The sequence below is a fragment of the Desmodus rotundus genome, chromosome 7 (genome assembly GCF_022682495.2).
Source record: "Desmodus rotundus isolate HL8 chromosome 7, HLdesRot8A.1, whole genome shotgun sequence".
NCBI classification, from domain to species: Eukaryota; Metazoa; Chordata; class Mammalia; order Chiroptera; family Phyllostomidae; genus Desmodus; species Desmodus rotundus.
In genome coordinates, this window is record NC_071393.1 from 63803312 (window position 1) to 63817107 (window position 13796).

General features: G+C 40.6%; 1 protein-coding gene across 5 annotated transcripts in view; it reads right to left on the bottom strand.

Moving 5' to 3' along the window:
- Positions 1–13796, bottom strand: part of LOC112301565 (T cell receptor alpha chain constant) — a 537134-nt gene that overhangs the window by 17539 nt on the left and 505799 nt on the right. For 3 of the 5 annotated variants that reach the window (XM_071221941.1, XM_071221940.1, XM_071221943.1), the window contains exon 3: positions 6968–7026. The exons of the other annotated variants lie outside the window; for them this stretch is intronic. In XM_071221941.1, coding sequence (XP_071078042.1) covers positions 6968–7026 — 59 coding nt within the window. The remainder of the gene's footprint in view (positions 1–6967; positions 7027–13796) is intronic. 5 annotated transcript variants of the gene reach the window in all.

Consider the following 13796-nt stretch of genomic DNA (forward strand, 5'->3'; position numbering starts at 1 on the left):
GTGATCCCAGAAGCATGGATTTTGCGTGCTTTGACCTCATCTCATGCTGGAAGAGTATGAGGCACACAGTGGGGCAATGTCTGGTTCAGTGTTACATTGCCAATTGGGACCAAATCAAATCTAGGACTACACAGAGACCAGGAGCCCTGGGCTCCTTTCTCTGCACTTCACTGCCTCTTCTTGAACTGGGTGTGGCTTATTTGGGGCATGGATCAAATGACCTTGAATATTCTTCCCACAATGTGTCTCTGAATCAATGGTAGTGGAAGTAGAAAGAGTCTATTAAATCATGGCCAGGAAATTTTTCTGCTCCTTTAGCTTTTTTCCTTTACCAGGCTCCATTTAGCTCAATTCTAGTGCTAAAACCTCCAGTATTGGAGAGAGCTCTGTCATCCTCATAACATGAGAAAAATCTTCATTGTTTGCTAACTTGCACCCCAAAGAAAATATGCTCATATAGTCTTTGAATACTTTCACTGACTTATCTGGGTACTATAATTCTTAATACTTCAAAACTAGATTATAGTTAATTATAAATAACATACAAATGACAAAAACAAGATCTCCTTTTCTCCTGTTCATCACCACCAGAATGTATTTTGTAACCATAGAATCTCACACTTACTCAGCTCCACTTTCAGCTGGGCGCCTGTCCCCAAGGTGAGTTTGTCTGTTCCTCCCCATGAATCCCACAGTGCCTGATGCCTCATAATAAACTTGCTTCTGTTACTTCACCTCTTTTCCTGATTTACCTAATGAGTTAGAAAGCACTCAAGATTCAATATAGTTATTTGACTTATTCATATGAGAAAATAGCTCTCCCCGTAACTCCAAATGGAATAAATTCCTAGGCTGTTGGTGCTAGGAGACCAGAGAGGTCATCCAGATCTACTTCCCAATTTACAGGTGAGAAAACTGAGGCCTGGAGGCAAGAGACCTGCTCTAGGAACACTGCTGGTTGGCAGCAGAGGCCAAAAGATGGGACGATTTGGTTCTAAATCTAGTGTTTTTCCCTCTCAACCACACACTGAATGTACTGTGGCATTTATTACATCTTCTTCCCTCTTGTGCTTGGAAATTTGGAAACTTGATTTCTTTGGGTGTTTGATTTCAATTAAACAAGTATTATTTAATCAAGCACTTATTAAAAGTATGGTCCTTTATAAAAGGACCACGTTAGACACTTGATGGGATATACGAAGAGACTCTGTCCTCCAAGAATTTTCAGTTTTAATTGGCAGACCTTCCCAGTAATGAAAGATTTCTATAGCTGTATATGTCACGGACTGTCCACAATACCACAGCTAAATTTGGGATGTAGAGGGTAAAAGGAATGGGAGGGATGCCTGTGGAGAGACTACAGTTCAGGCTTTACACAGGAAGCCAGGCTACTTCTGGAAAAACCCGGTTTGTCTTAATCATCTAGGATATTAGTCTCTACTCCATTCTGAGCCACTGAGTTAGTTTTACTGTTATTTCCAAATTTTTTGTTAGCGATTTTCATTTAAAAAAGCCCTCCATGAAGGCTCAACCTTAAATTTGTAAGTCAACTGATGAAACAAGGATGATGCATCCATAAAGGGAAAACACAGAAGGTACATGGAGATGCTTTAACTCACATAAGGGGAAAACTAGGGTGGGATGGGGTCAACATTTACCTGGAGAGACGAGAAGCGTAGTGCCCTTTCCAAAGGTGGGTTTGTTGTATCCTGAGTTCACAATGTAGCAACCCCTCATACAAAAATATTCTGCAGTGTTGGGCTTATCAACCTCTCAACTACTTAGGGCAGAGGGAAACCGCCCCCCCCCCTTTATTGATAGCCTATTATGTATCAAGCTGGTAAATAATCTTCATATATTACATTACTTCATTTGGGCTACAACTGCAACAAATGTGCCATGAACTTAGATATTATTATCCTTATTTTACAAATGAAGAACAGGTGATGTGAAGTTAAGTCAGTTGAACCAGCACTGCTTCCAAAGACACAAATAGCCTAGATGCATGAGACAGATAAATAGGCATACGATTGATAAATCTTAGGAGGAGCTGTGAGAGAAGAATCCTCTTTTATATTCCTACTAGAGCGATATTGCATCGGTATTGCACACACACACTTAATTATTTTGCTGGAACCAGACCTCAGAACTCTAGTAATAGTGATCCCCCCAAATTCCAGCTCATACTCTGTTGCACAATCATTGGTTGAGACACGAAGACGTTTCATCCTCCATCTTTCTGTTATTCCTCTGATGACCCACTTACCAGGCCTGACCAGCAATCTAGTCTCACTGCTGAAGATCCATTTATAGCCTGCATTTTTCCCACAGTGTTTCTTAGTCAACCAAAAACACCCACAAACCCACACATCCTTCTCATACCTGAGACTAAGAGGGGCCCTTTCACCGCAAAGCAGGCTACATCTTAACTTTCTTTTTATATTTCACATATCACACAGGCCATTTGACTCAAATCCGGGTATTTACTGTGCAACACTTAAAATGAAGTCTTTACCCACCATCAAACTCATGATTTTCAGCTCTGTTTGTTCAACAGATATATCTAGTCCTTTTGTTTCCATTATAGTTATCAGTTTTTAGATTTTTGCCTTAGTGTCTCTCCTAATTTTAACTTCCACTGATCCGAAACTTCATGGAATAGGGCCTAGATCATTATGAGTGATGGCTTCCTGCTCCCCCAGTCAACTTGTTCCGCAGACTTGGTGTAGCCTTGCTACTTTCTCAAGTCCTGTTCTGTCCCCAAAGCCGATGTCCCCCTGATTAAAGGACATCTAGTCTACTTCAGGTGTGGTAAAAAGAAACAAACAAACAACTACTTTTTCCCATTGGCCTCACAGAAATGATTCAGTTTTCTATTAGGAAAGAACACCACTTGGATGGAACAATACTATTAGAATGTTACAGATAGATAAGGGATCCTTTTATAATCTCTTTAATCTTCTGAAAATGACCATGAAAGGCCTTATATTATATTCCACTATATGTTCCAAATGTTACAATCAGAGAGGAGACAACCTAAGGAAGGAGAAATGTTTAGGAATTTAGACTTACTTGGGATGACTTGGAGCTTTGTTCCAGTTCCGAAGGTAACCTTTTGGTTACCTCCAAATCCACACTACAATGCAGGCCTTTACAAAAGACCTTCCTATCTCCTGCCATTTTCCTTTGGGTAGCATTCAAGTCACTCTACTTCAGGAGAAGAGAGAATGGTTTTAACTAATGCCTGTGATGATAGATCCATATAAAAATAGCTATTTCACTAAGAACCCACATGTATATTCTCTTCATGTCGAATTACACTAGTCAACCTAGGCTTTTCTTTTTGTTTTGAAATCAAATAATATTTTACGTGTGTATAGCATTTCATAATTTACAAAATGCTTTCACATTCATTAGCTTATTTTATCTTTAAAATAACTTATAAGGTGATATTAAATATTTTCATTTTACAGATGAAGAAGTTGCTACCCAGATGCACTAGTCAAACCAGGTTTAGAAGAACTGAAAGTGTTCAGGCAAACTCTCTGCTTTTTTCTTTTAGGATCAGCTCTCTGACTCGGCTGTTACAGAGTGTTATTTTTAGTTCATCTCTTTGATTATTTTTCTCTACAACTAGACTTTCCTATCCTCTGTGCCATTATGTTAACATTTCTTTCTACATCAGAATGCACTTAAGTCTGCATAAACCATTAATTTCTTGACACTCAGGCCCTACAAATACTGCAGTAAGTTCAATGGGCCTCAGCAGCCACATTAAGCCTCCTACTTTAGTGATATATCACCTACTTACTGGGTTTTACTGATAATTTTGTCCCACTCCCAGAGATGAATGTGTTATAAATCACAGCATTGTGCTGCCTGACAACAATGGTACCTTGATAATAGATTAACATGATTAGCGTGCATCTCTCCTCCCCCATGGGAGCTCTGGCTAGGATTCCCCCCTTTTTATTACTGGAGTAAAGACTAAGCCACGGAATTAAGTCTGTGAAAGTCTCGTCTTAGGGCACCATAGTAGTGATGTAGTTGAAAGCCTGAGAAGAATCCAAGTGATATTCTCTAGACAATCCTGACACTTACTACCTTTAAAAAGACTTGCAAATTTTCACCCAGTAACATTGTTTTACCAGCCAAAGGACATCAGCTTTGATACCTATTTTTACTTAGGAATCAACTACGCATAATCTCATTTTACTAGTGTTTAGCAGATTGCTCCTATTCATAGGTAATCTTTCTTTCTTTTATCACTTTAATGTATTTAAAAATTTTTGTGAGCATGGAGTGGACCATGGGATATGGTTGGAGTACTAGAGAGGGGGGATAGCATCCATTTTTTTTTTCATTTTGTTTCAATGGCTTTCATTACTAAACTCCAATACCCCTTGAACTAAAGAATAAGGAGACATTTAGTCACCTGTGCAATATAAGACTGCAGGATAAGTACAAGCGTTATGATCAATAATAACCAGGTACTTACTGGGATTCACTGATACGGTGGTTCCCTTTCCAAAGATCAATGTATTTCCTCCCTGGTAGGCACAGTGAAATGAAACCCTGCAAATACTTCATGCATCCACTCACTCAGTCCACCTTGTGTTTAGCTATAAACAACAGAAACACATTATGTCCTTGCTCTGGCAAGGAACTCAGTGGGAATTCCATGTCTGGGTGTGCAATAACAAAGCTCTGTTAACTTATGAGAAGGAGGGTGGAGGTGGTAGGTCCTTTACTCACTCAACTATTCACTGAACACCTCTGTGTGTAAGGCACAGAGCTAGGCACAGGGGATAGAGTGGACTGCCGCTCAGACACCGTCCCTGTCCTCATGGTACCTACAGTCTAGGGGGAGGCACACAGGAACAAATACATAGATCATAGAGTATCAGGCAATGAAACTGCATAAATAAAATCAGGCTGGGTAATAAGATAGAGAACCACCAGGCAGTGGCTGTATTTGGTGGCTTGTTAGATTGGCTGGGCAGGAAAGGTCTCTTTGAGGAGGTGAGGTCTGAAGTGAGGTCCAGGCATGGAGGAATTTAATCATGATCTCCATTTACAGAGAAGCAAACTGAGGCCCTGAAAGATCAAAGCCTGGCTCCAAATCACACAGTGTCAACCTTGAATGTGGATGCTTAGGCTGTGCCTTCTCTCTGCTGAAGTACTAGATCTAGTTCTACCATGTACATTTCTGGTTAGAAAAGAAAAAGGGAAACAGAGGTTCTCCCTAACTGACTCTAGGATATTATCTGAGTAATTGGAAACTGTGGCACTGGCCACTGAGGCATTGTTTGCCAGCTTAGTAGGGAAGCAGAATGGACGAAGTCTCCTCACTCAGTGGCCAGCTTGACCAGGAAAACCCACTCTGAGATGCTGACACCTTGCCTTCCAGTTGGCATCCTCTTGCAAACAATGCAAGCCATTACTTAGCACAATGATCTCTTACACTTAGGATTGAGAGGGTATGGAGAGCACCCTGCTCCCAATTAAATCTGAATACATTGAGGACATTTGGCAGTTCACTTAGATTTCCAAAAACGCTTGCTACATGTCTCAATAATTATTTGAATTCAGAATTCATAGTAATACTTACTAAAAGATCCACTTTTAACATGGTCCCACCTCCAAAAATCAGCTTCTGGGCGCTTGAAGACCCCACAGTGATCTATTTCACCACAAAAACCAACGGGTATTTATTTTCAAGCACAGGAATTCTCTCAGGGTCTCTCATGTGGTTGAAGCCCAGTTCAACTCTAAGCACAGATTTAAGGAAACTCAAGAAAAGTCTTAAACTCACATACCCTTTGGAATGGTAGGAAACTTCAGAAACCATTTACTATAAGCTCCCAACTTCACAAGTTTTCCTCCTAAGAAATCTCAGGTTTTTTAATAATCTCCAAGGACAGTCTTGGTCACTCACCAATTCTCATGTTCTATTTTTTCATAATTAGAAAGTTTCACCTTATTTACAAATTCAACCCTTCCTATGCCACAGCTGAAGTTCATTAAGCTTGCTCAAGCTCAAGTTGACCCCTCCAATGAAATGTTTCATACAATCTAACTTTTCAAAAATTATGAATCATCTGACAGCCCAAACTTTTCAAAGAGATTTCATGCATGTTATCTCCTTTGAGTCTTGCAAAATCCTATAGGGCTGGAATTATAATCTCCATGTTATAGGTAAACTGAGGCATAGAAAGCTTGTACAGTCTTCTCATTGCCACGAGAAGATCCAGGCCCACAGAACCCTTTGGCTTCTAGCTTTAATGATTTATTTTTGTACTTGCTTATGTATTGATCATGTCACCTTGCCTTTCAAGTATCCTTCCCTTCCTTATTCCCTTCCCCAATGAAAAAAAACCCAGTATCATCAAAACGAAAATAATCACTTCTCTCCCAACCCCTGCCCCCAAACACACAACAAACCCAAACACACCTCCAGCTCCTCTTTTATAGAGCAATGTCTTTTTAATGCTCACATGCTTTCTGTGAGCCAGGAGATAAAAGAGTTACCAATATTTCAGTTGCATTAATTGGGAAAAATAAGGGCCAGGGGAGATAAATCAGAATGACAGTTATAGAGGCTGCTGCCTCTTAGAAAACGTTGACTTTTTTTTGGCCCTGATGTTTGTGACCTGCATGTTCAAATTACTTAACTACTCTGAATAGAGAGAATCAGATAAGAGATGTGAAGAAATAAGGAAATTACGTCAATTTTTTCTTCCCTTAAGAAGACAGACCCTAAGAAATATCCAGATAGCAATATCCTTTATCCACACTGAATTTGTACAGATATGTGTGCTTATGCATAAGAGCAAAACTAAACATTTTAAAGGCAAGTATGAGACAGATTAATTTGGGCCAACACAGCATAATCATTTTAAAATTGATGACCAGGCTCCTGCTTCAATGTTGGAAACAGAATTGTAGCTTAAGCCCCAGTACTCACTTGGTTTGACTAATACCCTGGTTCCTCCTCCAAAAGTTAGTTTGGTCCCCGCAGTGTTAACCACAGTGATTTGAGGCTCAGCAAAAAACACAGGGACCAAGGAGATCACACTCTGTAGTTACCTGACAAAGGACATGTCCTATGGCCTTGGTAAAGTGGAGGGGTGATATTTAGGGTAATCCTGTCTCCTAGCACTGTACACACTTAATAGAGCTGAAATGCTTGTAAGTGGACACATATTTAATTTAAACACTTTCAGATATTTACTTACTTCTCTGCGTTGGCTATTTAGACCTAAATCTGTGAGTGAGGATAATAACCCTCAACCATAACTTCATTCAGGGGTCCATTGACCATTTTTAGCCCACAAAGGAAACTGAGAACTGGAAATCCTATAAGCTCAAGGAACCTTCAAGGTCAGGCTGTTCATATATCCAGAGTGGAAATGCTGATGAAGACATGCATACATACATAGCATGCACCCTGTTAGTGTCTCTATATTCATGTTAGTGCCTGGGAAGGCCCCAAAGAAAGGAAGGATACTTTAGTCCTGGGTTCAGCCAGGCCCTCCCTGCTGCTGTGCACTGTGGATCAGCTGTACTTTCCTTGGCACAGTTTCAGTCCCAGCTATAGGGAGAATAGACTCCCTCCACTACTCCAGAGCCCATCCATTGATGGGACTAGTACGAAGAAAGGGGGGTAAGGAGGCTCCTTGGGGAAAGCTTACAGAATAACAAAGCAGTGACCATTCTTGACAAGAAAGGACTGTAATAGTTAATGGGGCATCTAACAGGGAGATAGCCCAAAATCACAGGACTCAAGGAAAAGAAACCTTGTAAACCTGTCCTCCAATCTGGTATACCCATTTTGGGTGGAGGGCCATATTCTTCCTCAAAGTTGGCTATAGACTGGAGTGGGTACTTCAGGATGCCTCACGTGCTCTAGTAGGACTGTCCTTTGCATTTGGTGAGATGAACACAGTCTCCTTTCAGATCATCAGGTTCTTAAAAGGGACCCTAGGTTGTCTTCCACTTTGCCGTCCCAGGCTACTTAGGAAAGAAGGCCTTCCAGGAGAGGTGGAGCAATACACATATTCCCTTAATTTTAAGACTAAGGGAATTTATTAATTTCCCTTTTTCATTTCTTTACAATAACATTTCCCTGGAGTTAAAACAGCCCACTCACCAGGCCACACAGTTAGCTGAGTTCCTCTTCCAAAGTACAGCTTTTGCAGGCTTGAACCTCTGTCCACACAGTGTGGGCGCCCTTTACTAAACCTGGTCCTACTGTTCTCTGTCACCCCCTTACCTGCCTTGGGGATAAGGCTGAAAATTCACCTCCACCCTCCTTAAGTGGCTTTAAGTCTTTTTCTTGTGCAGCTGGCAGTCGCAGCTGGACAGCCAGTCCTCAGAGGCTATCTCTCAGGGGACAATTACTCTGTGGTAACAATGGTCTTCCTACCTTCAGGGGCCCCTCCCATCAGAAAGCAATTACCAGTCCCTTTGAAAGTGTTTAAATTGGAAGGAACTTTGCTTTCTCGGCCCTATTTCTCAGTATAAAAGGCTGCTCACTTACTTGGATTGACGTTACATTTGGCTCCCTTCCCTAAACTGAATTTGTGAAAACTCTGACAGACTAGATCTGTCCTCTGCAAAATCATCTCATTTTCCTCATTCAACCTCTGGTCCTCCCTCCAGACATGCCCCTTCTCTCTTCCTTCTTCTTTTTCTTCCTGATATCCTCTTTTATTATTATTTTTTTCCATTTATTGCACTGGGAAATCATACCCCACCATCTTCTAGGTGTAAAACTCTCAAGTAGGCTATAGCTCATGAATAATTTGATGACCTATTTCTTGGGCTATCAAAATAATAAAAATAGAAGAAACAGATCTGAGCTCACCTTTTTATCCTCTAGGCTTGAGTCATGGGATCTTAGCATTTAGAGTTAAATGGTAAGTGAGCCTAGAGATAATTCAGTTCAATATATAAAATGGCATAGAAATCCCTTCTCTGACATCCAGTGATTAGCCTTGAGGACCCTGAAGACCTCCAAGGAAGGAGAGTTCTGCCCTCCACAGAGCAGCCTTCCCACTGCAGTCAGTTCTACTTGTTCAAAAAGGTTCCATGGGAGGCTGAGACACGTCTCCTTTCACCCACAGTTTTAACTTTGCCTTCTCTACTAACCCCTTCCTCGTCTACAGAGCAGTGCTTTAAATATTGGAAAAGTTACATCTTATCTTAATACAGTCCATCTCACTATTTTTAGGGATCTGAGATAATTTAAGATAGTTAGCTTGGTTGGTTTTTATCTGACCATGAAGCCTGCACCTTCAACAAATTTATCACCACTAAGGCGTACCTGAGGAGGAGAGCATACCTGGGGTAGAAGTGGAGGTGAGGGAGCCACGTGAGGTAGAAAGGTTATGATCCTAATGCAAACTGGGACAGCTTTTTGGAATTTAGGTACTGACCATTGTGCTTCCTAGGTGAAATTGCTCGTAATTGTACCCACCATTTTGCTTTAAAATGCTTCTGACTTTTCCCCTTTTTACTTACTTACTCTTACAGTCACTGTGGTCCCTGCTCCAAAGACAAGCTGGTAGTTATTAGACCCACAGTGCTAGGCCTTCCTACACAAACCTTGTGAACACTGGGTTGAGTGGGTGAGGATGCAGGCAGGCTGCCCCGAGGCCTAGCTCTCCCCCTCTGTGCTTTGAGCCCTTAGCTAACTAACACAGTTTCTTCATCGGTCAAAGTGGGGATGATATCCTTACAGACATGTCCCCTAAAGCAAGGGACATAAAGGAAAGAATAAACAAATGGGACCTCATCAAAATAAAAAGCTTCTGCATGGCTAAAGAAAACAGCACTAAAATACAAAGAGAACCAACAGTATGGGAAAACATATTTGCCAATGATACCTCAGACAAGGGCCTGATCTCCAAAATATATAAAGAACTCACACAACTGCACTCCAGGAAGACAAACAATCCAATTAAAAAATGGGCAAAGGACTTGAACAGACACTTCTCCAAGGAAGACATACAGAGGGCCCAGAGACATATGAAAAGATGCTCAGCATCACTAGCCATCAGAGAGATGCAAACTAAAACCACAATGAGGTACCATCTCACACCAGTCAGAGTGGCCAACATAAACAAATCAACAAACAAACGTTGGAGAGGATGCGGAGAAAAGGGAACTGTAGTACAGTGTTGGTGGGAATGCAGACTGGTGCGGCCACTGTGGAAAATAGTATGGAATTTCCTCAGAAAACTAAAAATGGAACTGCCTTTTGACCCAGCAATTCCACTGCTGGGATTATACCCTAAGAGCCCTGAAACACCAAAATAACCTATGCACCCCAATGTTCATAGCAGCACAATTTACAATAGCCAAGTACTGGAAGCAACCTAAGTGCCCATCAGCAAATGAGTGGATCAAAAAACTATGGTACATTTACACAATGGAATTCTACACCGCAGAGAGAAAGAAGGAGCTCATACCCTTTGTGACAGACAGCATGGATGGAACTGAAGAGCATTATGCTAAGTGAAATAAGCCAGGCGGTGAGGGAAAAATACCATATGATCTCACCTTTAACTGGAACATAATCAACAGGAGAAAAAAGCAGGCAAGATATAACCAGAGTCATTGAAGTTAAGAACAATCTAACAATAGCCAGAGGGGACAGGGGAAGGGACAGTGGGGAAAAGGGTTTTCAGGAACTACTATAAAGGCCACATGGACAAAACCAAGGGGGAGGGTGGAAGCAGCGGAAGGAGGTGGGTTTGGCTGGGGTGGGGTTGAGAGGTGGGGAGAAAATGCAGACAACTGTAATTGAACAACAATAAAATAATTAAAAAAAAAGTGGGGATGATAATATCTACCCCAGAGGATCGTTAAGAAAGTTAAATGAATTAAAGTATGACAGGCATTTACATAGTACTTTGTACACAGCAAGTGTTCAATAAATGTTAGTTATTAGATTATCAAGGTTATCTAATTCTTTTCATCTTTTAAAAACATGTATAATTTAAATTTGTCATATCTCCTCTCTGAAATCCCTGAACATCATCATAGGTACTTTAAATTATGTCCAAATACTCTTTTGTCAACTAGTAAAGTAGCAAAAGTTAAAACTTGGGGATGGCCCTTACATAGGATAACATCCCAAGTGGATGGTTGGCAGTTTCAGAATGTTTACCAAATCATAGATTTGTTTACAAGGTTTTATATCTGTTTAAGAGACAAATAAACAAGGACTGATAAAATAGCTCAAAAACAAATACAGACTACTAAGAGGAATTTAGCATAACATGTTGGTGACTTTTTCTTGTAGACAATTATAACTTACTTGGCTTTACACTGAGTTTGGTCCCAGATCCGAAGTAAAACCTGTTAGCATTGTACACTATGTTTACTGTCATTGCAAAAAGTCTCCTTGGACTTCCTGAAAGGGAGGAGTCTTATCCAGAGATAACTAACCCTGTTAGGCCAAGACTAATGCAACCCCACCAGGTTTTTTGTTATTTCCATAGAAAACTCAAGAACCAAAGTGAGGAATGAGCCAAGAAGGCATATTCATTACTAGAGACAGGTATGAAAAGGGCAACTGACTTTCTTCAGTGCTTTTATCTATTTCTTTTCTTTAGTTTTCTGCTTGGGCTCACTCTTGTGTCTTCTGTGCTCCATACACACAATATTTGAGACAAGGACACTGTGAGTAAATGCTCTTTACCTTTTTCTAATTATAAATAAAAAGTCCCCTCAGGTGGACTGGTTTGTGAGAAAAGTCCAAATTTGCTTTCAGTTCCAGGGCTATCTGGAAGCTTCTCTTCATTAGACTGTATGTGGATCTGTGTGGTACTTAGCAACTTGACCTGAGTCTCTCTTAATGACATCCTGAACCACGCCAACTAGCTAGCTGTATGCTGTCTGCACCACCTAACAAGGTCACGATATCCTACCTGTCAAAGTACCTACATTATATAACAAAATGTACTTGAACATCCACATCAACACCCCCAGCCCCCACAGTGAAACTGTACATTTTGGTTTTCTTTTTTTCTTTTTGCTTGCGTATTTCCTTTAGCAAGGGGGAGAAAAGGCTGCCATGTTGACTGTCATTTGCAAGTCTAGATGAAACATTATTTATGAGCAAAATATTTTGCTGACAGTTTCAAGAGAAAGGAAACCTCAGTGCCAACAGTTAGACGCCCATACAGTTTGGATTTAAACAAATCTCAACAAATGAACATAGCTATGAGAAATAAAATAGAGGTGACTTCAGTCTAAGCCAAGTAATTATAATGCTTATGCAGTTTTAGAGGGTGAGGGACTTACTTGTTCTTACTTGTAGAAGTGATAAGCAGTGTGTTACAGGAATGCTTTGGCGGAAGGGCACCAGAGGACTATAGAAACAGAACATCATTTACATATCTTAAATAGGTACTTTTGTGTTGAGTGACTTAGGTAAAAATAAACTAGAACAGGCTAGAAATAAATAGAGCTGGTTAGCTAGACTTGGTTTAGTCTAGTTTAGTCAAGATAGTTCCTCGTAAAACCATCTTGTAGCATTTTGTCTGGTTCTAGTGAAAATATGAGAAACAGAGGTTCCCTTTACAGAATCTGTTCCTATTTTTTGGCAATTCTTCTATGTTAAGATATGAGCCTTCCCCACCCCTTTTAATCAACTGCTATTCCAAACTTAGCAATAAGGCTTTTTTTTTTGCTTTCGTCTTTGATAAATAATTCTCTTCCTACATTACCCTTGTGAGTAGGCATTGTTTATGTCTCTCTTCTACCCTCAACCCCAAGACCCATTAAGTTATAGATATGTGTGGTGTACATTTATAGACTAATACATCAGTGCAAAGAGTATCTCATTTTGGTGGCCTACCAGGTATAATAGTCAGTTGGGTCCCAGATCCAAAGGTCAGTTGCCAGCCTGAACCAGAAGAAACACTGTGACATGCCCAACAACAAAAACCAGATCAAACGGGCTCCATTAGCAGAACACAGAGGAAAGACTTGGCAGTCACTTTATGAATAAAGCCTGTATTGTTGTTACTCTAGGTTTGATCTGGGGTAACCAAATGGCCTGCCTCCTCAGTAAATCCTTATTGTCTTTATATTCCTACTTTCTTTTAGGGAATCTTTGTTTCCCACTCTCTGCTACAGAGTTCTAAGCATCGAATGTATGCCTTCAATGCATGTGTAGAATAAGTGGTCTCCTATTTTAGAGGTCAAACCAGTGTTCATGTCTTTTTGTCTCTCACAAAGCCCAGGACAGAGAATATTTCTCTTACGCTCTGGACATTGCTGGGTCACAGCACCAGGAAACCACACAAATCCTGGAGTCCTCCTTAGACTCACAACAGGATCTGAAGGAAGTATAGGGCTGGGGTTATCCAGTTAATTTGACCATTAGTTCGATGTCGCTAAGATAATTTTATAATGATCAAATTATCAGGGAAATTTCTCATTTCCATTTCATTTTTGGGTCATCTCCTTTCTTATGACTAAACTAGTTTCTGTTTCTATGTTGATTTAGCTGCTAAAAGACTTTTACATTACAACAAAAATCAATTTTACTACTTTCTAAGGCAGTGAGGGTTGTATGAACAGGTCATGCCCAAGAGGGACCAGGATAGGGACTGTCATATCCAAGGGGTCAGATGGCTCCCACTGCCAGGATGTGAGTTCCCCGAGGGCTCTAGCATGCTGCGCTTGCTCCCTGACGGGTCCCTGGTTGGGCTGTGAGCCTGGCATAGAGTAGATGCACAAAATATTTATCAGATGAGTCCCGCAGACTCCTCAAACTT